This window comes from Coturnix japonica, unplaced genomic scaffold (assembly GCF_054131305.1).
Source record: "Coturnix japonica strain WE unplaced genomic scaffold, WE-NBRP24 Scf050, whole genome shotgun sequence".
In the NCBI taxonomy this organism is placed as follows: domain Eukaryota; kingdom Metazoa; phylum Chordata; class Aves; order Galliformes; family Phasianidae; genus Coturnix; species Coturnix japonica.
Window position 1 is genome coordinate 1,652,594 of NW_028188953.1, and position 20,110 is coordinate 1,672,703.

The 20,110-nt window shown below is 55.0% G+C and overlaps 1 protein-coding gene across 1 annotated transcript in view; it reads right to left on the minus strand.

The window, feature by feature from the left end:
* Nucleotides 1-20,110, minus strand: part of MDC1 (mediator of DNA damage checkpoint 1) — a 47,716-nt gene that overhangs the window by 27,566 nt on the left and 40 nt on the right. Inside the window, exons 2-10 of the mRNA XM_085532663.1 lie at nucleotides 18,086-18,143; nucleotides 16,306-16,371; nucleotides 15,397-15,436; nucleotides 10,582-10,682; nucleotides 10,398-10,454; nucleotides 8,054-8,205; nucleotides 6,364-6,699; nucleotides 5,739-5,822; nucleotides 2,157-2,342 (exon numbers count right to left, since the gene is read on the minus strand). Coding sequence (XP_085388789.1) covers nucleotides 2,157-2,342; nucleotides 5,739-5,822; nucleotides 6,364-6,699; nucleotides 8,054-8,205; nucleotides 10,398-10,454; nucleotides 10,582-10,682; nucleotides 15,397-15,436; nucleotides 16,306-16,371; nucleotides 18,086-18,122 — 1,059 coding nt within the window. The 5' untranslated portion in view covers nucleotides 18,123-18,143. The remainder of the gene's footprint in view (nucleotides 1-2,156; nucleotides 2,343-5,738; nucleotides 5,823-6,363; nucleotides 6,700-8,053; nucleotides 8,206-10,397; nucleotides 10,455-10,581; nucleotides 10,683-15,396; nucleotides 15,437-16,305; nucleotides 16,372-18,085; nucleotides 18,144-20,110) is intronic.

Genomic DNA, 20,110 nt, shown 5'->3' on the forward strand with positions numbered 1-20,110 from the left:
CCCCCCCATTATCCCCTATATCCCCCCATATCCCTCTATATCCCCCCATATCCCTCTATATCCCCCCTATATCCCTCTAAATCCCCCCATAGCCCCTCTAACCTGCCCTATATCCCCCCATATCCCTCATATCCCCCATATATCCCCCCATACCCCCTCTAATCTGCCCCATATCCCCCCATATCCCCCCCATCCCCCTCTATATCCCCCCTATATCCCCCATATACCCCCCCATAAGACCCCATATCCCCCCTATATACCCCCATATCCCCCCTATATCCCCCCCATATACCCCCATAGCCCCTCTAACCTGCCCCATATCCCCCCATATCCCCCTATATCCCCCATATATCCCCCCATACCCCCTCTAATCTGCCCCATATCCCCCCATATCCCCCCTATATCCCCCCATATCACCCCCATATCCCCCCATATCCCCCTATATCCCCCCCATATCCCCCTATATCCCCCTATATCCCCCCTATATCCCCCATTTCCCCCATATCCCCCTATATCCCCATATCCCCCATATCCCCCTATACCCCCCATATCCCCCCTATATCCCCCATATACCCCCCCATATGACCCCATATCCCCCTATATCCCCCCCATATCCCACTATATCCCCCCTATATCCCTCCATATCCCCCCTATATCCCCCATATCCCCCTATATCCCCCTATACCCCCCATAAGACCCCATAACCCCCATATCCCCATATAACCCCCATATCCCCCTATATCCCCCCTTATCCCCCCATATCCCCCCTATATCCCCCTATATCCCCCATATACCCCCCCATATCCCCCATATAACCCCCATAAGACCCCCCAAATATCCCCCCATACCCCCCCTATATCCCCCCATACCCCCCCTATATCTCCCCCATATCCCCCATATCCCCCATATACCCCCCCATAAGACTCCATATCCCCCCATATCCCCCTATATCCCCCCATATCCCCATATACCCCCCCATAAGACTCCATATCCCCCCATATCCCCCTATATCCCCCATATCCCCCATATACCCCCCCATAAGACCCCATATCCCCCTATATCCCCCTATATCCCCCCATATCCCCCTATATCCCCCCATATTCCCCCTATATCCCCCCATATCCCCCCATTTCCCCCCTATACCCCCCCATATCCCCCATATATCCCCCCATACCCCCTCTAATCTGCCCCATATCCCCCTATATCCCCCATATCCCCCCCTATTTCCCCCATATCCCCCCATATCCCCCCCATATCCTCCCATAGCTCCTCTAACCTGCCCCATATCCCCCCATATCCCCCCTATATCCCCCTATATCCCCCCCATATCCCCCATATACCCCCTATATCTCCCCTATATCCCCCCATATCCCCCTATATCCCCCATATACCCCCCCATAAGACCCCATATACCCCCCATATCCCCCATATCCCCCTTATATCCCCCCATATCCCCCCATATCCCCCTATATCCCCCCAAATCCCCCCTATATCCCCCCATATCCCCCCTATATCCCCCCATATCCCCCCTATATCCCCCCATATCCCCCATATACCCCCCCATATCCCCCCATATCCCCCCCTATATCCCCTATATCCCCTATATCCCCCATATCCCCTCTATATCCCCCATATCCCTCTATATCCCCCATATCCCTCTATATCCCCCCATATCCCCCTATATACCCCATATCCCCCATATATCCCCCCATATCCCCCCTATTGACTCTCTCCCCCCCCAGAAGCCATTCAGCCCCTTATATCCCCCCTATATCCCCCCATATCCCCCCACATCCCCCCCTATATCCCCCATAACCCCCTTATATCCCCCCATATCCCTCCATAGCCCCTCTAACCTGCCCTATATCCCCCTATATCCCCTATATCCCCCCATATCCCCCCAATATCCACCCATATCCCCCCTATATCCCCCAAATCCCCCCTATATCCCCTATATCCCCCTATATCCCCTATATCCCCCCAAATCCCCCCCTATATCCCCTATATCCCCCCTATATCCCCCTATATCCCCCCATATCCCCTCTATATCCCCCCATATCCCTCTATATCCCCCCATATCCCCCTATATCCCCCCATATCCCCCCCATATCCCCCCATATGCCCCCCAAAATGGGACCCCCCCCCCTTGAACCCACCTCCTGGATCCACTGGGTGCTGACGATGGGGATCCCTCGTCCCAGGGCACAAAGGAGCTTCACCGTACGACGGAGCCGGTCGGTGACCAGGTGGGTGCAGGAATAGACACAGGGGGACACGGAGCCCCCCAAGGAACAGAGGGAGGCCAACAGGGGGGGGGGGGGAACCACCCCTGTGAATAGGACCTATATAGGGTGATATAGGGCAGGTTAGAGGGGGCATGGGGGGGTATAGGGGGATATAGGGGGATATGGGGGGATATAGGGCAGGTTAGAGGGGGTATGAGGGGATAAAGGGGGATATGGGGGGGATATGGGGCAGGTTAGAGGGGGTATGGGGGGATATAGGGGGGTATGGGGGGATATAGGGGGGATATGGGGGGATATGGGGCAGGTTAGAGGGGGTATGGGGTCTTATGGGAGGATATAAGGGGGATATGGGGGGATATAGGGGGATATGGGGGGATATGGGGGGGATATAGGGGGATATGGGGGGATATAGGGGGATATGGGGGGATATGGGGGGATATAGGGGGGATATGGGGGGATATGGGGGGATATAGGGGGGATATGGGGGGATATAGGGGGGATATGGGGGGACACGGAGCCCCCCAAGGAACAGAGGGAGGCCAACGGGGGGGGGGGGGAACCACCCCTGTGAATAGGACCTGGATATAGGGGGGGATATAGGGGGTTATGGGGGGATATGGGGCAGATTAGAGGGGGTATGGGGGGATATAGGGTGGATATGGGGGGATATGGGGGATATAGGGGGATATGGGGGGGATATAGGGGGATATGGGGGGGATATGGGGGTATATAAGGGGATATAGGGGGATATAGGGGGATATAGGGGGGATATATGGGGGATATAGGGGGGATATAGGGGGGATATGGGGGGATATAGGAAGGATATGGGGGGATATAGGGGGGATATGGGGGGGATATGGGGGGATATGGGGGGGATATGGGGGGATATAGAGGGATATAGGGAGGATATGGGGGGGATATGGGGATATAGGGGGATATAGGGGGGATATAGGGGGGATATGGGGGGATATGGGGGGATATGGGGGGATATAGGGGGGATATGGGGGGATATAGGGGGATATGGGGGGATATGGGGGGATATAGGGGGATATAAGGGGGGTATAGGGGGATATAGGGCAGGTTAGAGGGGGTATGGGGGATATAGGGGGGATATAGGGGATATAGGGGGGGTATAGGGCAGGTTAGAGGGGTATAGGGGCATATGGGGGGATATAGGGGGGATATAGGGGGATATAGGGGGATATGGGGGGGATATGGGGCAGGTTAGAGGGGGTATAGGGTCTTATGGGGGGGTATATGGGGATATAAGGGGATATAGGGGGATATGGGGGGGATATGGGGGGATATGGGGGGATATAGGGGGATATAAGGGGGGTATAAGGGGGGTATAGGGCAGGTTAGAGGGGGTATGGGGGGGTATAGGGGGATATGGGGGGATATGGGGGGGATATGGGGGGGACATGGGGGGGTATGGGGGGATATGGGGGGATATAGGGGGATATAGGGGGATATAGGGGGATATGGGGGATATAGGGGGACACGGAGCCCCCCAAGGAACAGAGGGAGGCCAACAGGGGGGGGGGGGGAACCACCCCTGTGAATAGGACCTGGATAGGGGGGGGATATGGGGGTTATGGGGGGATATAAGGGGGGTATAGGGTATATAGGGGGGATATGGGGGGGATATAGGGGGATATGGGGGGGATATGGGGGGATATAGGGGGATATGGGGGGGATATGGGGGGGATATAGGGGGGATATGGGGATATAGGGCAGATTAGATGGGGTATGGGGGGATATGGGGGGATATAGGGGGATATGGGAGGTATATGGGGTCTTATGGGGGGGTATATGGGGATATAAGGGGATATAGGGGATATAGGGGGGATCTGGGGGGATATAGGGGGATATGGGGGGATATGGGGGGATATGGGGGGGATATGGGGTCTTATGGGGGGGTATATGGGGATATAAGGGGATATAGGGGATATAGGGGGGATATGGGGGGATATAGGGGGCATATGGGGGGATATGGGGGGTATATAGGGGATATAGGGGATATATAGGGCAGATTAGAGGGGGTATGGAGGGATATGGGGGGGATATGGGGTCTTATGGGGGGGTATATGGGGTGTATAGGTGATATAGGGGGGATATGGGGGGATATAGGGGGGATATGGGGATATAGAGGGTATATAGGGGGGATATGGGGGGATATGGGGGGATATAGGGGGGATATGGGGGGACACGGAGCCCCCCAAGGAACAGAGGGAGGCCAACGGGGGGGGGGGGGGGAACCACCCCTGTGAATAGGACCTGGGGGTATAGGGGGATATGGGGCAGGTTAGAGGGAGTATGGGGGGATATGGGGGGGTATATGGGATATAAGGGGATATAGGGGGATATAGGGGGGATATGGGGTCTTATGGGGGGGTATATGGGGGGATATAGGGGGGATATGGGGGAATATGGGGGGATATAGGGGGGATATAGGGGGGATATAGAGGGTATATGGGGATATAGGGGGGATATAGGGCAGATTAGAGGGGGTATGGGGGGATATGGGGGGGATATGGGGAGGATATGGGGTCTTATGGGGGGGTATATGGGGTGTATAGGGGGGATATGGGGGGATATAGGGGGGTATATGTGGGGTATAGGTGATATAGGGGGGATATGGCAGGGGTATGGGGGGATATGGGTGGATATAGGGGGGATATGGGGGGGATATGGGGGGATATGGGGGGGGTATGGGGGGATATGGGGGGATATAGGGGGATATAGGGGGGATATGGGGCAGGTTAAAGGGGGTGTAGGGGCATATGGGGGGATATAGGGGGGATATAGGGGGATATGGGGGGATATGGGGGGGATATGTGGGGATATGGGGGGATATAGGGGGATATGGGGCAGATTAGAGGGGGTATGGGGGGATATAGGGGGGATATGGGGATATAGAGGGGAATATGGGGGATACGGGGGGTCTATATGGGGTCTATGGGGTCTCTATGGGGCCTATGGGGTCTCTATGGGGTCTATGGGGGGGATATGGGGCTATATGGGGTCTATGGGGGGGATATGGGGTCTCTATGGGGTCTATGGGGGGGATATGGGGCTATATGGGGTCTATGGGGGGGATATGGGGCTATATGGGGTCTATGGGGGGATATGGGGTCTCTATGGGGTCTATGGGGGGGATATGGGGACTCTATGGGGTCTATGGGGGGGGATATGGGGCTATATGGGGTCTATGGGGGGGATATGGGGTCTCTATGGGGTCTACGGGGGGGATATGGGGGGCTATATGGGGCCTATGGGGGGGTCTATGGGGTCTCTATGGGGTCTATGGGGGGGATATGGGGCTCTATGGGGTCTCTATGGGGTCTCTGGGGGGGATATGGGGTCTATTTGGGGTCTCTATGGGGTCTATGGGGTGGATATGGGGTCTCTATGGGCTCTATGGGGGGGATATGGTGCTATATGGGGTCTCTATGGGGTCTATGGGGCCCAATGGTTTCCGTGGGCTCAAACCTTGGGGCCAGAGGAGGCGGAGCTTCCTCGTGGGCGGAGCTTAGGCCCGGTGACGTCATCAGGCTCATCATCCGGTGGGCGGAGCTATGCAAATGAGACCACGCCCCATTCCAATGAGCCTCGCCCCCTCCATTAAGCCCCACCCCCCTCATTAAACCCACCAATCAGCAGCCAGGACCCACCCCGAAGCCCCGCCCACTCCCTCATTAAGCCCCGCCCCTTCAACGCACCAATCAGCAGCCAGCCCCCACCCATTAGCCCCGCCCACTCCCTCATTAAGCCCCGCCCACCGAACGCACCAATCAGCAGCCAGGATCCACCCCGAAGCCCCGCCCCTCTCCCACATTAAGCCCCGGCCCTTCAACGCACCAATCAGCAGCCAGCCCCCACCCATTAGCCCCGCCCACTCCCACATTAAGCCCCGCCCACCGAACGCACCAATCAGCAGCCAGGATCCACCCCCAAGCCCCGCCCCTCTCCCGCATTAAGCCCCGCCCCTTCAACGCACCAATCAGCAGCCAGGATTTACCCCGAAGCCCCGCCCATTGAATGCACCAATCAGCAGCCAGCCCCCACCCATTAGCCCCGCCCACTCCCTTAAGCCCCGCCCCCCGGCCACACCCACCCGTGCTTTCTTACGGGGAGGGGCGTGGCCTCCCCTCTGGGGGCGGGGCTCTTCTTGGCCACGCCCACTTCCGGGGTCAGGTGGGAGGAGCTTGGCCAATAGGCGGAGACTGCGACGCAAGGGGGCGGGGCTTATCGTAGCCACGCCCACTTCTGCCGTAGCCCCGCCTCTTTCTGCCTTAGCTCCGCCTCCTTTTGCTTTAGCCACGCCCTTTTTTGCTTTGGCTCCGCCCACTTGTTCTCTGGCTCCGCCCCTTTTCGCTTTAGCTCCGCCCACTTCTGCATTGGCTCCGCCCCTTTTCGCTTTAGCTCCGCCCACTTCTGCTTTGGCTCCGCCCTATAGGATTGAATGGGGGGGAGGTTATTGGGGTGGGACCCTATAGGGTCACTATGGGGACCCCCATTGAACCCTATGGGGGGGGTCTGACCCTATAGGGACACTATGGGGACCCCATTGAACCCTATGGGGTGGTTATGGGGGGTCTGACCCCATAGGGACACTATGGGGACCCCCATTGAACCCTATGGGGGTTTATGGGGGGGTCTGACCCCATAGGGACACTATGGGGACCCCCATTGAACCCTATAGGGGGGTTATGGGGGGCTCTGACCCTATAGGGACACTATAGGGACCCCCATTGAACCCTATGGGGGGGTTATATGGGGGGTCTGACCCTATAGGGACACTATGGGGACCCCCATTGAACCCTATGGGGGGGGTCTATGAGTGTGACCCTATTGGGGGGGGTCTGACCCTATAGGGACACTATGGGGACCCCCATTGAACCCTATGGGGTGGTTATGGGGGGGTCTGACCCCATAGGGACACTATGGGGACCCCCATTGAACCCTATGGGGGGGTGATGGGGGGGTCTGACCCCATAGGGACACTATGGGGACCCCCATTGAACCCTATGGGGTGGTTATGGGGGGTCTGACCCTATGGGGACACTATGGGGACCCCTATTGAACCCTATGGGGGGGGTCTGACCCTATAGGGACACTATGGGGACCCCATTGAACCCTATAGGGTGGTTATGGGGGGGTCTGACCCTATAGGGACACTATGGGGACCCCCATTGAACCCTATGGGGGGGGGTCTATGTGTGTGACCCCATAGGGACACCCATTGAACCCTATGGGGGGGGGGGGGTCTATGTGTGTGACCCTATGGGGGGGGGTCTATGTGTGTGACCCTATGGGGGGGGGGGTCTGACCCTATAGGGACACTATGGGGACCCCATTGAACCCTATGGGGGGGGTCTATGAGTGTGATCCTATAGGGACCCCCATTGAACCCTATGGGGTGGTTATGGGGGGTCTGACCCTATGGGGACACTATGGGGACCCCATTGAACCCTATGGGGGGGGTCTATGAGTGTGACCCTATGGGGGGGGGTCTGACCCTATAGGGACACTATGGGGACCCCATTGAACCCTATGGGGGGGGGGTCTATGAGTGTGACCCCATAGGGACCCCCATTGAACCCTATGGGGTGGTTATGGGGGGTCTGACCCTATAGGGACACTATGGGGACCCCATTGAACCCTATAGGGGGGGTTATGGGGGGGGTCTGACCCCATAGGGACACTATGGGGACCCCCATTGAACCCTATGGGGTGGTTATGGGGGGGTCTGACCCTATAGGGACACTATGGGGACCCCTATGGGGGGGTCCGGCCCCACTCACGTCCTCGTTGGGGTCTCCGAAGGCTCCTGGGTCCTTATGGGGTGCAATATTGGGGTCTATATGGGGTTGGGGGGGGTCTTCGTCCTCCTCTTCCTCTTGGGGTCGGTAGAAGCACTGGGTGGGTTCATCGGGGTCCCATAGGGGGCAGGATCCTATAGGGGATAAAGGGGGGTTATATGGGATCCCTATAGGGGGATATGGGGGGTTATGGGGTCTATGGGATCCCTATAGGGTTATATGGGGTGGGGGGGGGTCTATGGGATCCCTATAGGGTTATATGGGGTGTGGGGGGTCTATGGGATCCCTATAGGGTTATATGGGGAGTGGGGGTGTCTATGGATCCCTATAGGGTTATATGGGGGGTTATGGGGTCTATGTGATCCCTATAGGGTTATATGGGGGGGTTATGGGGTCTATGGGATCCCTATAGGGTTATATAGGGGGTTATGGGGTCTATGGGATCCCTATAGGGTTATATGGGGGGTTATGGGGTCTATGGGATCCTTATAGGGTTATATGGGGTGGGGGGGGTCTATGGGATCTCTAAAGGGTTATATGGGGGGTTATGGGGTCTATGGGATCCCTATAGGGTTATATGGGGGGTTATGGGGTCTATGGGATCCCTATAGGGTTATATGGGGGGTTATGGGGTCTATGGGATCCCTATAGGGTTATATGGGGGGTTATGGGGTCTATAGGGTCCCTATAGGGTTATATGGGGGGGGGGGGGTCTATAGGGTCCCTATAGGGTTATATGGGGAGTGGGGGGGGGTCTATGGGATCCCTATAGGTTTAAAGGGGGGGTGGTCCCTATAGGGTTATATGGGGGGGGGGGGGTTTATGGGATCCCTATAGGGTTATATGGGGGGTTATGGGGTCTATGGGATCCCTATAGGGTTATATGGGGGGTTATGGGGTCTATGGGATCCCTATAGGGTTATATGGGGGGTTATGGGGTCTATGGGATCCCTATAGGATTATATGGGGGGTTATGGGGTCTATGGGATCCCTATAGGGTTATATGGGGGGTTATGGGGTCTATGGGATCCCTATAGGATTATATAGGGTGGGTGAGTCTATAGGGTCCCTATAGGGTTTTATGGGGGGTTATGGGGTCTATGGGATCCCTATAGGGTTATAGGGGGGGTCTATGGGATCCCTATAGGGTTATATGGGGTGGGGGGGGTTTATGGGATCCCTATAGGGTTATATGGGGTGGGGGGGTGTCTATGGATCCCTATAGGGTTATATGGGGGGTTATGGGTTCTATGGGATCCCTATAGGGTTATATGGGGTGGGGGGGGGGTCTATGGGATCCCTATAGGGTTATATGGGGGGTTATGGGGTCTATAGGGTCCCTATAGGGTTATATGGGGGGTTATGGGGTCTATAGGGTCCCTATAGGGTTACATGGGGGGTTATGGGGTCTATAGGGTCCCTATAGGGTTATATGGGGTGGGGGGGTCTATGGGATCCCTATAGGGTTATATGGGGGGTTATGGGGTCTATGGGGTCCCTATAGGGTTATATGGGGGGTTATGGGGTCTATGGGATCCCTATAGGGTTATATGGGGGGTTATGGGGTCTATGGGATCCCTATAGGGTTATATGGGGGGTTATGGGGTCTATGGGATCCCTATAGGGTTATATGGGGGGTTATGGGGTCTATAGGGTCCCTATAGGGTTATATGGGGGGTTATGGGGTCTATGGGATCCCTATAGGGTTATATGGGGGGTTATGGGGTCTATAGGGTCCCTATAGGGTTATATGGGGTGGGGGGGTCTATGGGATCCCTATAGGGTTATATGGGGGGTTATGGGGTGTCTATGGATCCCTATAGGGTTATATGGGGTGGGGGGGGTCTATAGGGTCCCTATAGGGTTATATGGGGGGTTATGGGGTCTATGGGATCCCTATAGGGTTATATGGGGGGTTATGGGGTCTATAGGGTCCCTATAGGGTTATATGGGGGGTTATGAGGTCTATGGGATCCCTATAGGGTTATATGGGGGGTTATGGGGTCTATGGGATCTCTATAGGGTTATATGGGGGGTTATGGGGTCTATGGGATCCCTATAGGGTTATATGGGGGGTTATGGGTTCTATGGGATCCCTATAGGGTTATATGGGGGGTTATGGGTTCTATGGGATCCCTATAGGGTTATATGGGGGGTTATGGGGTCTATGGGATCCCTATAGGGTTATATGGGGGGTTATGGGGTCTATGGGATCCCTATAGGGTTATATGTGGGGTTATGGGGTCTATAGGGTCCCTATAGGATTATATGGGGGGGGGGGTCTATAGGGTCCCTATAGGGTTATATGGGGTGGGGGGTCTCTTACCTTGTGCTGGGGGGGGCAGGAAGTTCTGGGTGGGGGCGAGGAAGAGATCGGGGTCATCTGAATATGGGGGGGGGGGAAGAGATAAGAGATAAGAGATAAGAGATAAGAGATAAGAGATAAGAGATAAGGGGGGGATATAGGGGGGGGTTATAGGATCAAGGGGGGGGTCCCATATAACACTCACCTTCAATGTCGCTCTCATCATTTGGGGTCAAATCCGGCGATTTTGGGGTCTCCCCATTGAGTCCCTGTATCCCATTGGTGTCTATGGGGGACCCTATAGCCCTATATAGGGCCGAATCGGGGCTTTTTGGGGTCAAATCGTCACATTTTGGGGTCAAACGTGGCCTTTTTGGGGTCGAATCCTCATGTTTGGGGTCTCTCTGCCCCCCATCGTCCCCATTGTTCGGGTTATGGGGTCGGATTTGGGTCCAGGGGTTTTGAATGGGGGGCAATTCATCCCTATGGACCCCATAAGGGTTAATGGGAACAGCTGGATCCTTATGGGGTCTATGGGGTCTTATGGGGTCTTTAGGGTCTGGATTTGGGGTCTCCATAGGCACAGCTGGATCCTTATGGGGTCTATGGGGTCTTATGGGGTCTTTAGGGCCCATATTTGGGGTCTCCATAGGGACAACTGGATCCTTATGGGGTCTATGGGGTCTTATGGGGTCTTTAGGGTCTTTTGGGGTCTCCATAGGTACAACTGGATCCTTATGGGGTCTATGGGGTCTTATGGGGTCTTTAGGGTCCATATTTGGGGTCTCCATCACCACAACTGGATCCTTATGGGGTCTATGGGGTCTTATGGGGTCTTTAGGGTCTTTTGGGGTCTCCATCACCACAACAGGATCCGTATGGGGTCTATGGGGTCTTATGGGGTCTTTAGGGTCCATATTTGGGGTCTCCATAGGAACAGCTGGATCCTTATGGGGTCTATGGGGTCTTATGGGGTCTTTAGGGTCAGGATTTGGGGTCTCCATCACCACATCTGGATCCTTATGGGGTCTATGGGGTCTTATGGGGTCTTTAGGGTCAGGATTTGGGGTCTCCATCCCCACAACTGGATCCTTATGGGGTCTATGGGGTCTTATGGGGTCTTTTAGGGTGGGATCATCTGGTTTAGGGTCTTCCTCATCTATATCTGTATCACTGTCCACCTCCAATCCCATATATCCAACCTGAGACCCTATAGGGCCCATATTTGGGGTCTCCATAGGGACAGCTGGATCCTTATGGGGTCTATGGGGTCTTATGGGGTCTTTAGGGTCAGGATTTGGGGTCTCCATAGGCACAGCTGGATCCTTATGGGGTCTATGGGGTCTTATGGGGTCTTTAGGGTCAGGATTTGGGGTCTCCATCCCCACAGCTGGATCCTTATGGGGTCTATGGGGTCTTATGGGGTCTTTAGGGTCTTTTGGGGTCTCCATAGGTACAACTGGATCCTTATGGGGTCTATGGGGTCTTATGGGGTCTTTAGGGTCAGGATTTGGGGTCTCCATAGGAACAGCTGGATCCTTATGGGGTCTATGGGATCTTATGGGGTCTTTAGGGTCTTTTGGGGTCTCCATAGGCACAACTGGATCCTTATGGGGTCTATGGGGTCTTATGGGGTCTTTAGGGTCTTTTGGGGTCTCCATCCCCACAGCTGGATCCTTATGGGGTCTATGGGGTCTTATGGGGTCTTTAGGGTCAGGATTTGGGGTCTCCATAGGGACAGCTGGATCCTTATGGGGTCTATGGGGTCTTATAGGGTCTTTAGGGTCTTTTGGGGTCTCCATAGGCACAACTGGATCCTTAAGGGGTCTATGGGGTCTTATGGGGTCTTTAGGGTCCATATTTGGGGTCTCCAATCCCATATATCCAACCTGAGACCCTATAGGGCCCATATTTGGGGTCTCCATAGGGACAGCTGGATCCTTATGGGGTCTATGGGGTCTTATGGGGTCTTTAGGGTCCATATTTGGGGTCTCCATAGGGACAGCTGGATCCTTATGGGGTCTATGGGGTCTTATGGGGTCTTTAGGGTCAGGATTTGGGGTCTCCATCCCCACAACTGGATCCTTATGGGGTCTATGGGGTCTTATGGGGTCTTTAGGGTCTTTTGGTGTCTCCATAGGGACAGCTGGATCCTTATGGGGTCTATGGGGTCTTATGGGGTCTTTAGGGTCTGGATTTGGGGTCTCCATCACCACAACTGGATCCTTATGGGGTCTATGGGGTCTTATGGGGTCTTTAGGGTCCGGATTTGGGGTCTCCATAGGGACAACTGGATCCTTATGGGGTCTATGGGGTCTTATGGGGTCTTTAGGGTCGGGATTTGGGGTCTCCATCCCCACAGCTGGATCCTTATGGGGTCTATGGGGTCTTATGGGGTCTTTAGGGTCTGGATTTGGGGTCTCCATCACCACAACTGGATCCTTATGGGGTCTATGGGGTCTTATGGGGTCTTTAGGGTCTTTTGGGGTCTCCATAGGGACAGCTGGATCCTTATGGGGTCTATTGGGTCTTATGGGGTCTTTAGGGTCCATATTTGGGGTCTCCATCCCCACAGCTGGATCCTTATGGGGTCTATGGGGTCTTATGGGGTCTTTAGGGTCTTTTGGGGTCTCCATAGGGACAACTGGATCCTTATGGGGTCTATGGGGTCTTATGGGGTCTTTAGGGTCAGGATTTGGCGTCTCCATAGGTACAACTGGATCCTTATGGGGTCTATGGGGTCTTATGGGGTCTTTAGGGTCTTTTGGGGTCTCCATAGGGACAGCTGGATCCTTATGGGGTCTATGGGGTCTTATGGGGTCTTTAGGGTCGGGATTTGGGGTCTCCATCACCATATCTGGATCCTTATGGGGTCTATGGGGTCTTATGGGGTCTTTAGGGTCTTTTGGGGTCTCCATAGGGACAACTGGATCCTTATGGGGTCTATGGGGTCTTATGGGGTCTTTAGGGTCTTTTGGGGTCTCCATAGGGACAGCTGGATCCTTATGGGGTCTATGGGGTCTTATGGGGTCTTTAGGGTCGGGATTTGGGGTCTCCAATCCCATATCTCCAACCTGAGACCCTATAGGGCCCATATTTGGGGTCTCCATCCCCACAACTGGATCCTTATGGGGTCTATGGGGTCTTATGGGGTCTTTAGGGTCTTTTGGGGTCTCCATAGGGACAGCTGGATCCTTATGGGGTCTATGGGGTCTTATGGGGTCTTTTAGGGTGGGATCATCTGGTTTAGGGTCTTCCTCATCTATATCTGTATCACTATCCACCTCCAATCCCATATATCCAACCTGAGACCCTATAGGGCCCATATTTGGGGTCTCCATAGGCACAGCTGGATCCTTATGGGGTCTATGGGGTCTTATGGGGTCTTTAGGGTCTTTTGGGGTCTCCATCCCCCCATCAGCCCCATTGAAGCCTTTTGGGGTCCCTATGGGGCGCCCCATAGACTCAATGTCCTCGTCCCCATCCGTATCGCTGTCGATCCTAAATAAATCCCCTATATCCTTATGGCCGCCCCCTATAAACCCAGGACCCCTATAGGGTGGGTTTGGGGTCTGCTGGTGCTTACAGGGCCGCCCCATAGACCCCATATCCCCCTCATTATCCACCTCTTGGCCCTTATGGGGTCTCTCAGGCCCTATATCATCCCCCTCCGTCACCCCAAATCCATTGCTGGGCTCTTTAGGGTCCCCTATAGGGTCCTTTATAGGGTCCCTTATGGGGTCCCTTATAGGATCCAATATAGGGTCCCTTATAGGGTCCTTTATAGGGTCCTTTATAGGGTCCCTTATAGGATCCCTTATGGGGTCCCTTATGGGGTCACTTATGGGGTCACTTATAGGATCCAATATAGGGTCCCTTATGGGGTCACTTATGGGGTCTCTTATATGGTCTCTTATGGGGTCTCTTATAGGGTCCCTTATGGGGTCTCTTATAGGGTCCCTTATAGGGTCCTTTATAGGGTCCCTTATAGGGTCTCTTATAGGATCCAATATAGGGTCCCTTATGGGGTCCCTTATGGGGTCCCTTATGGGGTCACTTATGGGGTCACTTATGGGGTCCCTTATGGGGTCTCTTATGGGGTCCCTTATTGGATCCAATATAGGGTCCCTTATGGGGTCACTTATAGGGTCCCTTATAGGATCCAATATAGGGTCCCCTATATGTGGGTCTGGGGTCAATGGGGCCCCCTTATGGCTCATAGGGTCCCTTATAGGGTCACTTATAGGGTCCCTTATGGGGTCTCCTATAGGGTCCCTTATGGGGTCCAATACAGGGTCCCTTATAGGGTCTCTTATGGGGTCCCTTATAGGATCCAATATAGGGTCCCTTATGGGGTCTCTTATGGGGTCCCTTATGGGGTCACTTATGGGGTCACTTATAGGGTCTCTTATGGGGTCCTTTATAGGGTCCCTTATGGGGTCTCTTATAGGATCCAATACAGGGTCCCCTATATGTGGGTCTGGGGTCAATGGGGCCCCGTTATGGCTCCTATGGGGATGGTTTTGGGGTCGATTAATGGGATTTTTGGGGTCAAAAAGGAGCTTTTTGGGGCCTCCCAGGTTTGGGGTCACGTCGGCTTCATCCACGTCACTGTATGGGATACAATGGGGTTATAGGGTCAGCCCCATAACTAATGGGGTTATATGGGGCTCCATATGGGGGTCAGCCCCATAACTAATGGGGTTATAGGGGGCTCTATATGGGGGTCAGCCCCATAACTAATGGGGTTATATGGGGCTCTATATGGGGGTCAGCCCCATAACTAATGGGGTTGGGGGGTCTCTATGGGTCTCTATATGGGGCTGGGGGGTCTCTATGGGTCTCTATATGGGGCCAAGGGGGTCAGCCCCATAACTAATGGGGTTATAGGGGGCTCTATATGGGGCCAAGGGGGTCAGCCCCATAACTGATGGGGTTATAGGGGTCTCTATATGGGGCCAAGGGGGTCAGCCCCATCCCACCCCATAGATCCCAGCCCCATAAGTTGGCCCCCACTTACCTCTCAGCCACCACTTGTGGGGAGGAAGCATCACTGGGACCTGCAATGGGGCAGGGGGGGGGGATTGAAGAGACCCCATAGATCCCCCGCCCCATAGATCTCCTGCCCTATAGATCCCCCGCCCCATAGATCTCCCGCCCCATAGATCCCCCGCCCCATAGATCCCCCGCCCCATAGATCCCCTGCCCCATAGATCCCCCGCCCCATAGATCCCCTGCCCCATAGAGCCCCCGCCCCATAGATCCCCAGCCCCATAGATCCCCCGCCCCATAGATCCCCTGCCCCATAGATCCCCCGCCCCATAGATCCCCCCGCCCCATAGATCCCCCCGCCCCATAGATCCCCCGCCCCATAGATCCCCCGCCCCATAGATCCCCTGCCCCATAGATCTCCTGCCCCATAGATCCCCCGCCCCATAGATCCCCCGCCCCATAGATCCCCCGCCCCATAGATCCCCCCGCCCCATAGATCCCCCGCCCCATAGATCCCCCGCCCCATAGATCCCCCAGCCCCATAGATCCCCCGCCCCATAGATCTCCCGCCCCATAGATCTCCCGCCCCATAGATCCCCCCGCCCCATAGATCCCCCTGCCCCATAGATCCCCCGCCCCATAGATCCCCCGCCCCATAGATCCCCTCCCCCATAGATCCCCCGCCCCATAGATCCCCTCCCCCATAGATCCCCCGCCCCATAGATCCCCTGCCCCATAGATCCCCTGCCCCATAGATCCCCCGCCCCATAGATCCCCTCCCCCATAGATCCCCCGCCCCATAGATCCCCCGCCCCATAGATCCCCTCCCCCATAGATCCCCCGCCCCATAGATCCCCCGCCCCATAGATCCCCCAGCCCCATAGATCCCCTGCCCCATAGATCCCCTATAATAACCCCACTGACCCCATAGACTTACATTGCAATGGAGGCTCCTCATCCTCCGAGTCACTGACCAGGGTCAGTTGTGGGGCTGACCCACAACCTAAAGGGACCCACATCGTATTAAGGGGGTGTTGCCCCTTTAAGAGACCCCCCCAGGTTATGGGGCAGGTTATGGGGTTATGGGGTTATGGGGTGGGTTATGGGGTTATGGGGCAGGTTATGGGGCAGGTTGTGGGGCAGGTTATGGGGCGGGTTATGGGGCAGGTTATGGGGCAGGTTATGGGGTTATGGGGCTGGTTATGGGGTTATGGGGTGGGTTATGGGGTGGGTTATGGGGCGGGTTATGGGGTTATGGGGTGGGTTATGGGGTTATGGGGCGAGTTATGGGGTGGGTTATGGGGTTATGGGGCAGGTTATGGGGTTATGTGGTGGGTTATGGGGCGGGTTATGGGGCGGGTTATAGGGTTATAGGGTGGGTTATGGGGCTGGTTATGGGGCTGGTTATGGGGTTATGGGGCAGGTTATGGGGTTATGGGGTTATGGGGTGGGTTTTGGGGTGGGTTATGGGGCGGGTTATGGGGCTGGATATGGGGTGGGTTTTGGGGCAGGTTATGGGGTTATGGGGCAGGTTATGGGGCTGGTTATGGGGGTGGGTTATGGGGCTGGTTATGTGGCTGGTTATGGGGCGGGTTATGTGGCTGGATATGGGGCGGGTTATAGGGTGGGTTATGGGGCTGGTTATGGGGAAGGTTACGGGGCAGGTTATGGGGCAGGTTATGGGGTTATGGGGCGGGTTATGGGGCGGGTTATGGGGAAGGTTATGGGGTGGGTTATGGGGCTGGTTATGGGGCTGGTTATGGGGCGGGTTATGGGGCGGGTTATGGGGAAGGTTATGGGGCTATGGGGTGGGTTATGGGGTTATGGGGCTGGTTATGGGGTGGGTTATGGGGTGGGTTATGGGGTGGGTTATGGGGTGGGTTATGGGGCTGGTTATGGGGAAGGTTATGGGGCTATGGGGTGGGTTATGGGGTGGGTTATGGGGCTGGTTATGGGGCTGGTTATGGGGCAGGTTATGGGGCTGGTTATGGGGCTGGTTATGGGGCTGGATATGGGGCAGGTTATGGGGCAGGTTATGGGGCTGGTTATGGGGCTGGTTATGGGGCTGGTTATGGGGTTATGGGGCTGGGTTATGGGACAGGTTATGGGGTGGGTTATGGAGTTATGGGGCAGGTTATGGGGCAGGTTATGGGGCCGGTTATGGGGTTATGGGGTGGGTTATGGGGCAGGTTATGGGGTTATGGGGTTATGGGGCAGGTTATGGGGCCGGTTATGGGGTTATGGGACAGGTTATGGGGTGGGTTATGGGGCGGGTTATGGGGTTATAGGGTGGGTTATGGGGCTGGTTATGGGGTTATGGGGCAGGTTATGGGGCGGATTATGGGGCGGGTTATGGGGTTATAGGGTGGGTTATGGGGCTGGTTATGGGGTTATGGGGCAGGTTATGGGGTGGGTTATGGGGCGGGTTATGGGGTTATGGGGCAGGCTATGGGGCAGGTTATGGGGTTATGGGGCAGGTTATGGGGTGGGTTATGGGGCGGGTTATGGGGTTATGGGGTGGGTTATGGGGTTATGGGGTGGGTTATGGGGTTATGGGGCTGGTTATGGGGCTGGTTATGGGGCTGGTTATGGGGCTATGGAGTGGGTTATGGGGCTGGTTATGGGGCTGGTTATGGGGTTATGGGGCGGGTTATGGGGCAGGTTATGGGGCAGGTTGTGGGGCAGGTTATGGGGCGGGTTATGGGGTCAGAACCCACCTGTGCCCCCCACGGCTCCGTGCCCCCTTCGCTGCATGGCCTGGAAAGGGGGGAACAACTGCCCCATAGAAAACAATTACCCCATTAAATACCCCATAGACCCCATAAATACCCCATAAATACCCCATAGACCCCATTAATTGTCCCATAACCCCCTTAAATACCCCATAGACCCCATAATTACCCCATAAATACACCATAGACCCCATAAATACCCCATAAATACCCCATAGACCCCATTAATTGCCCCATAACCCCCTTAAATACCCCATAGACCCCATAATTACCCCATAAATACCCCATAGACCCCATAAATACCCCATAAATACCCCATAGACCCCATTAATTGCCCCATAACCCCCTTAAATACCCCATAGACCCCATAATTACCCCATAAATACCCCATAGACCCCATAAATACCCCCTTAAATACCCCATAGACCCCATTAATACCCCATAGACCCCATTAATTGCCCCAGGACCCCATAAATACCCCATAGACCCCATTAATTGCCCCATAACCCCCTTAAATACCCCATAGACCCCATAAATACCCCATTAAATACCCCATAGACCCCATTAATTGCCCCATAACCCCCTTAAATACCCCATAAACCCCATAAATACCCCATTAAATACCCCATAGACCCCATAAATACCCCATAGACACCACTAATTGCCCCATAACCCCCTTAAATACCCCATAGACACCATAAATACCCCATTAAATACCCCATAGACCCCATAAATACCCCATAGACCCCATAAATACCCCATAGACCCCATTAATTGCCCCATGTCCCCTTAAATACCCCATAGACCCCATAATTACCCCATTAAATACCCCATAGACCCCATAAATACCCCATAGACCCCATAAATACCCCATAGACCCCATAAATACCCCATAGCCCCCTTAAATACCCCATAGACACCATAAATACCCCATTAAATACCCCATAGACCCCATTAATTGACCCAGGACCCCCTTAAATACCCCCATAGACCCCATTAATTGCCCCAGGACCCCCTTAAATACCCCAATACCTCCCTATATTGCCCCTATCTGCCCCATAGGACCCATAACTGCCCCATAGGACCCATAATTACCCCATAGGACCCATAATTACCCCATAGGCCCCATAATTGCCCCATAGGACCCCATTAATTGCCCCATAGGACCCATAACTGCCTCATAGGACCCATAATTGCCCCATTGAACCCATAACTGCCCCATAGGACCCATAACTGCCCCATAGGCCTCATAACTGCCCCATTGACCCCATAATTACCCCATAGGCCCCATAACTGCCCCATAGGCCCCATAACTGCCCCATAGGATCCATAATTACCCCCATAGGACCCATAACTGCCCCATAGGATCCATAATTACCCCCATAGGACCCATAACTGCCCCATAGGCCCCATAATTGCCCCATAGGCCCCATAACTGCCCCATAGGACCCATAATTGCCCCATTGAACCCATAACTGCCCCATAGGCCCCATAATTGCCCCATAGGCCCCATAACTGCCCCATAATTGCCCCATTGAACCCATAACTGCCCCATAGGACCCATAATTACCCCATAGGACCCCATTAATTGCCCCATTGGACCCATAACTGCCCCATAGGACCCATAACTGCCCCATAGGACCCATAACTGCCCCATAGGACCCATAACTGCCCCATAGGACCCATAACTGCCCCATAGGACCCATAACTGCCCCACAGGACCCATAACTGCCCCACAGGACCCATAGCTGCCCCATAGGACCCATAATTGCCCCATAGGACCCATAATTACCCCATAGGACCCATAACTGCCCCATAGGACCCCACCGATCCCCCCCATAACCTCCCATAGGGATGAACTGCCCCCCAACCCCCCCCACCTGCCCCAGGACCCCCTTAACTGCCCCATAGGACCCTTAATTGCCCCATAGACCCATAATTGCCCCCTATAGGGCCCTAAATACCCCATAGACCCCCCATATTTGCCCCCCCCTCGCCATAGATCGCCCC